At 48.9% G+C, this 14036-nt stretch overlaps 2 protein-coding genes across 2 annotated transcripts; one reads left to right on the top strand and one right to left on the bottom strand.

Moving 5' to 3' along the window:
* Positions 1-1078: 1078 nt before the first annotated feature.
* On the top strand, positions 1079-2754 carry LOC136522591 (hydroxycinnamoyltransferase 4-like). Its single transcript, XM_066516396.1, has one exon. It carries the CDS (start codon positions 1094-1096, stop codon positions 2414-2416), a length of 1323 nt encoding a protein of 440 aa, XP_066372493.1. The 5' UTR covers positions 1079-1093; the 3' UTR covers positions 2417-2754.
* An 8878-nt stretch (positions 2755-11632) lies between these two features.
* LOC136522403 (hydroxycinnamoyltransferase 4-like) lies at positions 11633-13319 on the bottom strand. The gene has a single exon (XM_066516228.1). It carries the CDS (start codon positions 13154-13156, stop codon positions 11858-11860), a length of 1299 nt encoding a protein of 432 aa, XP_066372325.1. The 5' UTR covers positions 13157-13319; the 3' UTR covers positions 11633-11857.
* Positions 13320-14036: the final 717 nt, after the last annotated feature.

The raw sequence follows: 14036 nt of genomic DNA, 5'->3' as shown, positions 1-14036 counted from the left end.
GCTCCTAGGGGCGGTCCAGCCCACAAGATGAAGACCTACAGTGCACGACACTGCTCGGCGTGCACCGCAAGACATCAATGGCGATATCCTGAGGATACTACGAGATTTGATAGGATACGTTCGATCCCATGATTTATGTCATCTGTTATTACTTTCCGGTTATCTCCTAGATCTAACCGACTTATAACCCTGCCCTCCAGACTATATAAGGCAGGCAGAGACCCCCTCAAAACACAGACAAGATCCTACGAAGTCAATACAATCCAACATACCACAGGAGTAGGGTATTACGTCGCGCTGATGGCCCGAACCTATCTAACACTTGTGTCTCTATTGCCTTTTTGTTTTTTATTACACGCACCTCTGCCGATCAATCTACCTTCATAGAATACCTCTCGAAGGACTGCTGATAATATTCTGTCGGCACGTAACGAGCTACTACGAGAAATTTCCTTACCGAGAAAGAAAGAAAGAACATGTGCCGTGTCCCAAAAAATAAACACGACTTGGACTTTTTCAATGAATCGTTCGATCATTGGTGTTTGGTTTTTTAATCGTTCCTAAAATTTATGTCATATCGAATGTTTAGATGTTAATAAGGAGCATTAAATATAGATTAATTATAAAACCAATTACATAGATGGAGGCTAATTTCCGAGATGAATTTTTTAAGCCTAACTAATCTGTCATTAGCGAATGTTTACTGTAGCACCATGTTGTCAAATCATGGACTAATTAGGCTTAAAAGATCCGTCTCGTAAATTAGTCGCAAGTTATGCAATTAATTTCATAATTAGTCTATATTTAATATTTTATGCTTATGTCCAAATATTCAATGTGACAGAAATTTTAGGAAGACATGTAGTAACCAAACAGACCAGCCCCTGCAGGCTTCAGACGTCGTTGTCAACAATCGACAGCAACGGAGTGTACTATACCACCCACGCTTTCCTCAGTCGGTCAGTCCTGGCATTCACTCTCCAACCGTCTCCCTTACTATACAAGGTACAAGTACACCTCTATTTAAACCACCGAGCAACCATCGTCACTCACCAGCTGCTCAGCACCACGCCTGAGAGCTTGTTACGAGGCAATGGCGCCGACGGTGAAGGTGCTGACGTCGGAGGTGGTCGTCCCGGCCGAGGAGACTCCGGCGGGCAGCATCTGGCTGTCCAACCTGGACCTCGCCGCGCGCCGCGGGTACACGCCCACGGTCTACTTCTTCCGGCCCAACGGTGACCCGGGGTTCTTCGCGGCGGACGTCGTCAAGGGCAGCCTCGCCAGGGCGCTGGTCGCGTTCTACCCGCTCGCTGGGCGGTTCGGGGTCGACGGCGCCACCGGGCGCGTCCAGGTGGACTGCACCGGCGAGGGCGCGGTGTTCGTGACGGCGCGGTGCGACTACGCGCTGGACGAGCTGATGCGCGAGTTCGTGCCGTGCCGCCAGATGCGGGACCTGCTGGTGCCCCCGACGCCCGCGCCGAACCCGCCGTGCGCGCTGCTGTTCGTGCAGGTCACGTACCTGCGCTGCGGCGGCGTCGTGCTCGCGCTGTCCATGCACCACTCCGTGTGCGACGCGCGGGGCGCCGCGCACTTCCTCGAGACGTGGGCGAGCATCGCGCGCGGGGACGACGCCGACGCGAACGCGAACGCTCCCGTGCCGCCGTGCTTCGACTACAGGCTGCTCGCCGCGCGCCCGGGCCCGGCGCGCGCGGTGCTGTACGACCACCCGGAGTACAAGCCGGAGCCTGAGCCGGCGGTGGTGGACGCCGGCGCCGGCGCGTCCGACGACTACGCGAGCGCCATCATCGTCATGAGCAAGGCGCAGGTGGGCGCGCTGAGGGCGCGGTGCCCGGGGGCGTCGACATTCCGCGCCGTGGTGGCGCTGGTGTGGCAGTGCGTGTGCCGCGCGCGGGCGCTGCCGCCCGAGGCCGAGACGCGGCTCTACTCCATGATCGACATGCGGTCGCGCCTGGACCCGCCGCTCCCGCCGGGGTACTTCGGCAACGCGGTGGTGCGCACGTCGGTATCCGCCACGGCCGGCGAGTTGGTGGGCAACCCCATCGGGTACGCGGCGCGGTGCGCGCTGGCGGCGACGAGCCAGGGCGACGACTACGCGCGGTCGCTGGTGGACTACCTGGAGGGCGTGGACGCCATGAACCTGCCCCGGAGCGGCATCTCGCGCGCGCACCTCCGCGCCATCAGCTGGGTGGGCATGTCGCTGTACAAGGCCGACTTCGGGTGGGGCGCGCCGGCGTTCATGGGGCCCGCGCTCATGTACTACAGCGGCTTCGTGTACGTCATGAACGCGGCCGAGAAGGAGGGTGCCCTCGCGCTCGTGCTGTCGCTGGAACCGGAGACCATGCCGGAGTTCAGAAAGGTGTTCGCCGAGGAGCTCGCCAGCCTGGAGGTGCTGTAGTGCATACATGCATATACTAGCTCCGAGTAGCAGCTAGCCGCTAGTGCATGGTTGCATGCGTGGAACGTCCACGTGTCACGCGTGTCCATGGTTATTATATAGACGTGACGTACGTGGAACGTCATGTGTGTGTGCGCGCGCGCGCGCGGAACTGCGTATATATTGCTGTTGATCCATGCCACGCCAGGTTATTACGAACGTCCATGGCATGTGCTACTACATACATGACATGCATGTGAACGAGACTGTCCAGCTCTAGGCTGTGCAGTCTTTGGATGCTTCATGCATGACTATATATGAATGTTTATATTGGTTTTCATATATATATGACAAATAAATAGAACGCATACTTATAAATTTCATCAGTCCCATATTTTTGTCACTCACCTAAACCTCACTTCCTCCGTTACCTCAGTTCAGACCTCGGCGAGTTCGTCGATTTGTGTGAAAAATAATAGGGTGGAATCCTGATATGCAAGACAACATAATTTGGAAGTTCAATGCTTCGGGAGAATATTCAGCCCGGTCAGCCTATTTGGCCCAATTCATAGGCTCGACAAACATTGAATTAGACTCTTCCAAATTATAAGTCAGTTTTAACTTTTTGGTCAAAGCGAATCCTCCAGGTCGATAGGGAGCTAAAAGATCGACCACCTTAATATATGTTTCAAAGATACATAATTTCGTATCTAACTCGATAAAGGCAAGCACAGATCTACTAGGAAATGTTGCACTAGTATCCACAGGACCTAAATTGTCAATAGGCTCCCAAAGAACGTTAAAAATTCGTCCGAGAGTAGCTCCACTGACCGGAACACTTAGAGGAGTTCCCGTGTCAATCACTTCCATTCCTCTCATCAACCCGTCTGTAGTACTCATAGCCATAGCATTTGGAACGCAGAAAGTAACTTATATGAAAAACGTGGGGCCTTGAATTAAAAGTTCTTTGCTTAGCTAACAATCCAAAATTGCTGATCCTAAAAAATCCAAAATTGCTTATGGATGGCAAACCGGCTTCATTCTCGTGGATGGCCAAAATAGGACATCTTCCCTTCGTGTCAAAGAATCGCCCTGACTGATCGCCGTTGGGTGCGCGACATCACCGGTGCTCCAACTGCCTCAGTACTCTACAAGTACGTTCACCTCTGGGCGAGGCTTCAGAATGTTCAGCTGCGACCCTTGGAATCTGATCGCTTCGTCTAGCGTTGGTCGATTGATGGCCAGTACTCTGTTCGCTCGGTGTACAGGGCTTATTTCGTTGGCTAGACGTGCATGGCGGGCGCCAAGGAGCTTTGGAGCGCAGCTGTCCCTCCGAAGGTGAAGTTCTTCTTCTGGCTGGCTTTGCATGGTCGCCTATGGACGGCTGAGCGCAGGAAATGGCATGGCCTCTAGATGGACGCGGTCTACGCCTTGTGTGATCAGCTCGACGAAACAACGGACCACCTCTTGTGCTCATGTGTCTACGTTCGTGAGGTATGGTCCCGATTGCGGCTTGCCATGGGCTCCCTCGCCGCAGGGCCTCAGCAGACATCTACCCTACTCGACTGGTGGCTGCTGGGTAGAGCTACACTGCCGCAGGCCCTCAGGAGGAGCTTCGACTCGCTAGTGTTGCTTGTCACCTGGTGCCTGTGGAAGGAAAGAAACTGTTGCACTTTCGATCGTAGCTGTTGATGCTTCATAATGCTTCCATGTTGATGCTTCATAATGCTTCCATGTTGATGCAACCACAATCTTGTCTTTGTACTCAACCAAACCAGGATGATAGTTTTTTAGTAGACATGTCAACACACTTGTTGGAGTCCTTCCCTCCCCTCCAGCCCAGTGCCTATATATATTAATGAACAATTCAATTAACATGTCGTATGAGTGCATATTTGCATGAAAATCACAATGTAAATTTGATAAACTCACGATTTTCCTTGTGGCTCAATCAATGGGTGATCTTGCTCATTGGGGATAGTTGGGGGGGAAGATCTGCACATCCTCGCAAGTGTCCTTGACTTTGCTCACTTGCTGTAGAAGGTTCAGCAGGTTCATTATGACTTGAAGTCGTGTTCTGTCTAGTAACAGAACCGGTGGTAGAATGACTTCGTGTCCCACGATGTGAGAGTGTCATCACTGCATATATGAAACATATGTTACAAATAGCACTATAGAAATGGTAATGAAACATATATAAAATAATGAAGAATAATGTGAAATCAACAAAATATGCAAAGAGCACTTCCTAATCATTACTCCCCCTAAAAGTCATCAGGATCAGGGTATTCCGCTTGTGTGAAATCAACAAAATATTCTGGATTACATTCTACTTGCACTTCAATTGGAGGTTCATTCTCTCTAGTCACACTATGTCGTTGTTTTACCAGCATAGAAATTTCATTTGGATCATTAATCTCATCAAAACCATCACTTATTGTGATATTATCTAAACCTATTCCAATGTCTACGACAAATTCTCCCTCTAGACCATCTTCCTGGAAGGTATCTATACATGGTGGGTCTTCATCATTGTACTCATCCATTGAACGAATGGACAAGTTCACAACAGGGCTGACCTTGTATGCAACCCACCACCCATTGAGGTTCAGATCAGATTTACATGGATATGGAAGATAATAAACCTGCTTCACTTGGCTAGCAAGAACAAAAGGTTCATTTGCTGGATTACATAATTCATGGGCAACTTTTACTAGTGCAAGTCTATCGAAGTGCCTCACTCCATTAGTTGGATGGAACCAATGACACTCAAATAAAACAAGGCTGAAACCACTACCACCGTCAAACTTTAACTCAATAATGTCTTTGATAATACCGTAATACTCAAGCTCAGTGTTGCTTCCATCATCAGCACCAACAGCAAGCACCCTTGTGTTGGTGGTAGTTAGGTTCCCTCTAGATTTTTCATACTTTTCAGATCTAAATCTGTACCCATTAACTTCATAAATATCATATGACTTGACTTTGAGGCCACATCCATGTGATAAATGACGCAATTCACTATGTATGCTTGCATCCATGTCACACTGCAATGTTAAAATTAAAAATTAAAGTGTATCCAGATTTTACATGACTGTATCTACATAGAAATTGGTCAATTAACTAGTACCATGTTTCTAAACCATTCAAGCAAATCTAGTTTTCTAGGGCCAGCCCCATTAATCCTTAAGTTGTCTAATTGTCTTTGGCTTGGTGGTCTTGCATGGCTCCATTGTTCTCATTCAAATTTTCTATGGGACACAAAAGCATGAATTATTGTAATGATAAATGTTATTAGCTGGTTTATTAAATTGGTGTACTCACTGAACATATTCATCCATTTCAGTCAAGTTTGTGAAGATATAAATCATTGCTGCCTTATACTCTTCAACGGTTAGAAACCTTGTTGTTCCTCTACCACTTTTCCATCCACGCACTTGGAACAAACTAAGGGTAGAATAAGATGGATCAGCATTATGAGCATAACGTTGTGGCCAATTTCGGGAGCTAGATACGAGGTCAGGTAAGTATAATGATGTTAAGTGAGTGATCTCCTCAACAAGGCATCCTTCCACAATTGATGCTTCAACATGAGCCTTGTTATAGACTTTTGCCCTCACCTTTTTAACAACCTACAGGAGTTTTTAGTTACTATTAGTTCTTTGAATATAATAGCCAAATGGTAAAAAAACAGAAGTCCTAAATGTATACCTCTCAACTCCATACATCCATGTGTACATTTTTTCAGTATGCATAGCATCAATGTGATGCAGATGCATAAGTAGAGGGAAATATGGCAATTCCCACAGAAATGGGATGTGAGTCCAATTATGGGTAGTACCATAACCTTCAAAAGATCCCTCTTTGACTTCATTCATGTATGCTAGCACCTCTACCCCTGTTAACCGATGTGGAGGCATGTCATACACTCCTACGCCCTTCCTAAATGCATTCTTCTAGTCCCTGAAACTATGGTCAGCTGTCAGGAACTTTCTATGGCAATCAAACCAACTATACTTGTGCCCATTTGGTAGCCAAGCGTTGTCCACATCTGCCATACAATCAAAACAGGCCAAGCCACCATGTGTTGACCATCCAGAGAACATACCCAATTTAGGATAGTCATGGATGGAAGTATGATATGCAACCCTCATTTGAAAATTTTGCTTTGAGAAGCTATCATAGGTGAGAACTCCTGCCCAAGCTTCCTTGATCTCATCAACAAGTGGCCGCATGAAGACATTCATATTCTTGCCAGGATGCTCCGGTCCAGGAATCACTAAACTAAGAAATATATTCTCCTCCTTCATACAAAGAGCTAGAGGTAAGTTCAGAGGAATTGAAAAAACTGGCCAGCAAGAATATTGAGCTTTTCCATAGCCAAATGGGTTGAAGCCATCTGTTGCCATAGCAATCTAAACGTTCCTCGGTTCTATTGCAAACTCTGGGCAAGACGTATTGAAATGTGTCCATGCCTCAGCATGAGAAGGATGCACCATAACATTTGGGTTGGCACGTCTACCCTCCTTGTGCCACCGCATGTGCTTTGTAGTGTTTGGCTCCATGAACAACCGCTACAACCTTGGTATGAGTGGGAGATAGCGTAGAACCTTACGTGGTATTGGTTTTCGTTTATGCCCTTGGTGTGCTTGTTCAGTAACTACATATCTACTCTCCCCGCAGAAATCACACTTATCCTTGTTCTCATCCTGTTTGTAGTATATCATGCAATTGTTTGTGCAAGCATCTATCTTGATGTAAGGCATTTTTAAACCACGAAGAAGACACTGGCACTCATACAAAGTTTTTGGCATCTTATGGTTCTCAGGAAGAACATCACCAAACAAATCCAATAATTTATTAATGCATTCTATAGGGAGATTGTATTGTGACTTAACTGCCATCAAGCATGCTACAGCTGTTAGCAGTGCAACACTAGTGTAGCTATGGAGCGGCTCTTTTGAAGCTGCTAACAAGGCATAGAATGCCTTAGCATCTGCTGTTGGTTCGTCTTCTACACTATCTGTATGCATTGCATCACCGAAATCAGCTAACATTTGATCTAAACCATCAGTAGTATCATACGCATACTCCATTGTAGGCTGACTAATATGTTGTTGACCATGTTCAGTCCATATAGTATAGCCAGGCATAAATCCTCTTTTGCACAAATGCATGCTCATGACGGCTCTTCTACGTCTAACTCTATTGCGACAATCTGAACACGGACAAACTACTCCAAGTTTTTCAGAATTAGAAACAGAACTGAAAGCCTGGTCTAGGAAAGCATTTGTATTTCGCACCCAATCGAAGGAATGACAACCATTGTCATTCCAGCCTTCATACATCCAACTAAGGTCTTCTATCGACATGGCTATTGTTGTGACAATGAACTGAAACAGAAAATTTGCAAGTAATTGTTCACATAATTTAGTGCATGTCTTCTAATACTAATAGGCAAACAAGTTTATATAGAACATATACTGATTACTTGTAACTAAACTAGGGAGATGCCAAACTGCAGAAAACACTAAGTAAATTTCTAGACTGCATCAGATGAGTTATACATGTGCTTCCATTAGTAGCTTTGTTGTGTCGTTTTACAAAGAGAGACAGCTGCACTCATTTTCTGTTTAGATGTTGCAAAAATATCCCCAGATTTAATTTTACAAGTGATCTTTGTATCACTTTTCTGTTTAGAGGCATTGCTTCATATATGTAACTATGTAAGCAATGAGTAGCTGCACTCATTTTCCAGTGCCACCAATTAATGCATTTGCATGACGCTATTTACTTGCAATAGTGTCAAAATGTAGTGAAATAACAAATAGTTTTAGCTGCCAGCAATGCAATACTACAAAAAGGATTTATGCACTTAAATATAAATATTCTCCGGCATGAATATTTTTGTGTAAGAAATGCAGTTTCATAGCCTTGATACTGTGAGTAAAGGGTCAAGTTAGTTGCATGGGTGCTCAAATATTATTGCCAAATGACAATGGAGTAGGCTGTAGGTTGCAGGATTCAGTCAGGCTCAAATAGTGCGGCATGTGTAGATAATGGGCAAGCCATTTTCAAACATACCATCTTTTTTCATCTCAGTTGCCTAAATTTTTCATGCACAAGCTTTTATAATCATATTAGCGTACAAATTAATTTAGACATGCCAATTCTGTTTTGACTTAATTAACAATACAAAAAGAACCAAGAAAAGGAAAATTTCCTTCTCACCTGAAACCCTTTGTTCAGGAGCGACAAGCAGACCGTGAAGCCTTCTTTCTACAGATGTGGTGGTCCCTTTCCCTCTTTTTGTGCACAACTGAAAGTCAGGCTCCCTTGCCCTCCTATGCAGATGTGAACATGTGGTGACTTCCTTCACAACAGAGCTTCAGGCAAGATCAAGCAGTAGAAGGGTGCCTCGACTACGAAATGGGACGACCTGAAAATAATACATCCCTATCAATTGTTTGTCAATCCTCTTATTGCTGTCCACACAAGAATGTACTAGGAATCCTAAGAACATACCTTACATCCTCTGTCAATCCATCATTTGCTTCCCCGGATCTAAGGAACAGGACATGGAGGGAGGGAATGGGAGGCAGCAGCAGATCGAGAATGGGAAAGGCGGCGGCTTAGCAAGGGCGGATAGTGGCTTGCGGAGGGCGGCGGCTTGGGGAGGAAGGGCGCTGGCCTGGGGAAGGAAGGGCGGCGACTTGGGTCGGGGATGAAGGGCGGCGGCTTGGGGAAGGAAGGGCGGTGACTTGGGGAAGACGTGCGGCCGCCGGGGGCGGCTGGCCGGCTAGGCGCTGGGCAGACAGGCGGCGGGGCGCTGGGGCGGCCGGGCGGCTCGCGTGCTTCGACGGGAGAAGAAAATACGAGCGTTCTTTCTTTCTTTTCTTTTTCGTTTTTTTGTTGTGGAATTGTGCTGGCTTCAGGCGTAGATGGAGGCAACTGAACATTGGGCGGCGGCGGGAGAAAGTGGCGCCGTAGAGATTATTAGGATTGTGATTTGATTCCCTAGGATTTTCTATCCACCTGCTAGGGAAAGGTTCCATGTTGGCGATGGCATGGCTTGCTGAAGGACCACTCATCTTTCTGCTCCCGACGAAATTACGCAGGTCCTAGGAAAATACAGGATTCCCTACGTTTTTGAATGAAACCCTAGGGAGATGGATAATTCCCTAGGACTAATAGAAAACTGTAGGGAACAATAAAAACCGTAGGGAAACTCGTAGTTTCCAGTCCCCTTGCACACTGCATGTGCACAAAGGGGATCTGGGATGATGTTCAATCATGGACCAATGGGCGCTTTCCAAGCACATAGCAGTGGGATAATTTTGCTTTGGTTGTCTCAGTGGTGGCGCATGGTAGGTTACTGGGTTCAGAAGTTAGGATGCCAGTTAAAGGCGGTTAGATCGTTCATATTGCTTGTTTCATGGAAGCAGTGGAAACAGCTAAAGACAAGATTTTTTTTTTAGAGGAAGTTTAGCCCACCACATGTTCTCATCATCAGAAAAATAAAGAGATGAAACTAGACTTTGGTACACATCGGGTGCTAATCGACTAAACGAGATCTTACCAAGATGAGAGTACCTCTTGATCATGTTTTGGGCTTTGAGTGGCTTCCCTTGGCTAAGTTCTTGTTTTTTTTCCTCAGATAATTTGTACTTTGTTTTGGGAAACCCTCTTCAAACAGGCCTTGTGTGGGCCAGCACTTATAGTGGGCTGGCATTTGATTTACACATCCCCTCAGGACTACAAATGCAATATAAAAGATTAGTTGAGGCTTCCATGTGTGAGTATAATTAGGGCTTGTTTGGATCCACTCACTAAACTTAGCTAGCTAAATTTAGTTGTTAGGGATCCAAACGGTCTAACTAAAGTTTTGTTGAGTTTATTAGCCGGAGGATTCAAACACCCCAGTTAAAATTTAGCTGGGAGAATTTTTAGGTGACTAAAGTTAAACTTTAAAATGTTAGCTACCTAAGCTTTAGTTGGGTGGATCCAAATAGAACATTATATTGTTTTTTTTTCAAAAATCCAGTACTAACATGCACACACTATAAAAAAACTAATCCTTCATATATACTCCCTCCATTTCAAAGTAAGTGCACTTATAGACTTATAGTATTTGATTTTTTTCCCGAAATAAATGCATTTGTAGCTATAGTACACTTTGATAAGTGCTCTTAGCACCTCACTCTAGGGTTAGCTGATGACCTCACTCCTGAGGTGGTACGGTGATGGACTCAGCGAGCGACCTTTCTGCATGATGGGAACAAAAACTCTGACCGCACTACGATGAGCAGCAGGCCGGCCGCCGGCGACCATTAATTCCGGTCCGGAGAGAACGAACCTACACGCACCACGTACGAGGAAAGATCGTCCCATGACGCTGACATCACATCGGCCATCTATCTTTGAACGGAGATGGAGCTTCGTTCACAAGTACCACACGTGCGTTAATTACATATGACCATGACTGCCGATGATTGTTGCTGTTGGGCAGGGTAGGATCGAGAGCGAAATTTCAGAAACGGAGGCAGGTAGCAGCAGGAAACGGGCCGGGGTTGAAATTTTTTGACCAGTCCACACTGTCGACGACGGAGAGGTTGCTGAACGCCTCGCCATGCGTGGTTGCATGCATCAACCGATCGTCACCATGAGCTGGCGGCTGGCGCCCACCAACTGCACATGCTGCCGCCGCCGCCGTCGTCTCGAGTCAATGGTCAACCGGTTAATTGGGGTTAATTTCCACGGATCGATGATCGATCCCATGCATGGTCACCGTGGAATGTAGGAAAAAGGATCCCTACTGCCTGCTTGGAATGCTTTGTTTACGTCTGCGGATGCGCCACTAGCTAACGGATCGCAACTCCCTGCTGCTTCCGGTAGGCAGGTGGTAGATAGTGGGGACTGGTCAGGGCTCTGCTCGGCTCGTTGGAAAACGGCTGATGCTGATGCTGATTTGTTGTGAAAGAAAAATACTATTATTTTGCTGAAACGATACGGCTGATAAGTTCAAATGAATGGGCCCTAGATTTGTATCCCAACAACTTTTTTGACGTTCGGTCCGATCCGGATGCTGCTGGGAAATATTCTACGTTTTCGTTATTGACGAAGCTAAGTTCTTCTCAACTTCTCAATGACTTGCTGCTAAGATACCGAAAGGAGTCACTTGACAGGGTTGATCAACTTTTTGCTGCAAATTAATAACAAACAAATACATGCTTTACATGCTTTGATTCATTCCACATCAAAACGTGATGATGTGACATGATCGAGCTTATGATAATTACTCTCTGTGCAACCAACACGACGACCGACAAGTCACCTGAGTAATAGAGACGACTACGGTAGGTGTCTGCTGGTCAGGCAGGTGTGTACTGTACACAACTACACATACACCTCCTAGGCTCCTACCAACCCCTCGGTTACGTAGGCGTGCTATCTTCATCATCATCATATCGTGTGGAGACGAGCCACCTCCTCCGCGAACACCTTCCTGAACTCGGGCATGCTCTCGGGCTCCAGCGACAGCGCGAGCGCGACGGCGCCCTCCTTCCCGGGCGCCTGCATCACGTACACGAACCCGCTGTAGTACATGAGGGCGGGGCCCATGAACACGGGCGCGCCCCACCCGAAGTCGGAGTCGTGCAGCGACATCCCCATCCAGCTGATGGCGCGGAGGTGCGCGCGCGAGATGCCGCTTCGGGGCAGGTTCATGGCGTCCACGCCCTCCAGGTAGTCCACCAGCGACCGCGCGTAGTCGTCGCCCTGGCTCGTCGCCGCCAGCGCGCGCCGCGCCGCGTACCCCACGGGGTTCCCCACCACCTCCCCGACCGTGGCCAGCGCCGACGTCCGGATCACCGCGTTGCCGAAGTAGCCAGGGGGCAGCGGCGGCGCCAGGCGCGCGCGCATGTCCACCATGGAGAAGAGCCGCGTCTCGGCGTCGGCCGGGAGCGACCGCGCGCGGCACGCGCACTGCCACACCAGCGCCACCACGGCACGGAACGTGGACGCGCCTGCGCACCGCGCCTTGAGCGCCGTTACCTGCGACTTGCTCAGCGTGATCATGGCGCTCGCGTAGGCGGAACCCGCGGCCACCGCGTGCTCCGGGGCCGGCTCGGGCTTGTACTCCGGGTGGTCGTACAACACCGCGCGCGTCGCCGGGGGACGCGCGCTCAGCAGCCTGTGGTCGAAGCAGGGCGGCAGGGGCGCGTCGCCGCCACCGCCGCGGGCGATGCTCGCCCACGTCTCCACGAAGTGCGCGGCGCTCCTGGCGTCCACGACCGAGTGGTGCAGGGCGAGGCCGAGCACGACGCCGCCGCAGCGCAGGCGGGTGACCTGCGCGAACAGCAGCGGGCACGGCGGGTTCGGCGCGGGCGTGGCGGGTACCAGCAGGTCCCGCATCTCGTCGCACGGCACGAACTCGTTCAGCAGATCGTCCAGCGTGTACTCCGACCGCGCCGTCACGAACACCGCGCCCTCGCCCGTGCAGTCGATCTGGACGCGCCCGGTGGCGGCGTCGAGCCCGAGGCGGCCGGCCAGCGGGTAGAACGCCACCAGCGCCCGGGCGAGGCTGTCCTTGACGGCGTCGGCCTCGAAGAACTCCGGCTTGTTGTTCGTTCGGTAGAAGTAGACCGTGGGCGTGTACCCGCGGCGCGCCGCCAGGTCGAGGTTGGACAGCCAGACGGCGCCCGCCGGCGTCGCCTCGGCCGGGACAACCAGCTCCGTCGTCAGCAACTCCACCATTGCCATCGCTCGGCTAATTAATACCCCGCGGCTCTTGCCTGACGACGACGGTGGATTGTATTGTTTGCCCTAGCTAGAGCTAGCTAGCTGTTGCTGCGGTGCGTGAGTGCTTAGCTTCCTGGCGCGTCTGCCTTTCTCTCTTGTTCCGCTGCTCTGCTGTGATGTGGGGTTGGGATGGTGGCTCCTGCGAGGTTTATATATATAGGAAGGGCTGAAGAAGCCGTCCACGGCCGCGGGGGTCGGGGGAGGTTGGAGACTGGATACTTGGGTTGGTGGCTGGGCGGCTGGGTATTGTAGAAGTGCGCGCCAATTTCGCATGTGTAGCAGTATGAAATTCTTGACTCGGTTGACTGCATCTGCATGCATTCTCCAAAGCGAGTGGAGAACCAAGACCTGAAAGTGGTATATATGCATGGCACATATTTTCTTGACTAGGGTGTGGGGATGATGAGATGCTGCGAATTGTGATGCACGCCAAGCAAAAAGACATATACTTACCCTCCGTTCAAAGTTATAGTTCACACATCTCTAACCTTGATTGAGTTCATAGAAAAATGCACAAAATCATATTAGTTTTATTAAGATCTTCATATAAGATATGTCTTGACAGTGCATTGAGTTGTACTTGTGGACGTTAAAATCTTCATTAACATGCAGTAAAATATTGATTCTTTTTCGTGGATCGTATTCAGTTGTGTGGATATTGTTGTACACGGGACGAGAAGATACAAGGGCCTGTTTGGCTTCCTCCCCGGAGCCCCGGAGCTACCTGGCCCATGCGTCTGATTTTGGATGCCTAGCAGACTGGCAAGGCGCGAACCAAACGAGCCCAAAGTTTCCACAAGAAACTGTGAAATTTTTGCATTTTGGTCTATTTTGTATATCC

This window comes from Miscanthus floridulus, chromosome 18, assembly GCF_019320115.1.
Source record: "Miscanthus floridulus cultivar M001 chromosome 18, ASM1932011v1, whole genome shotgun sequence".
Lineage (NCBI taxonomy): Eukaryota > Viridiplantae > Streptophyta > Magnoliopsida > Poales > Poaceae > Miscanthus > Miscanthus floridulus.
This window is presented reverse-complemented; position numbering and strand designations above follow the sequence as displayed.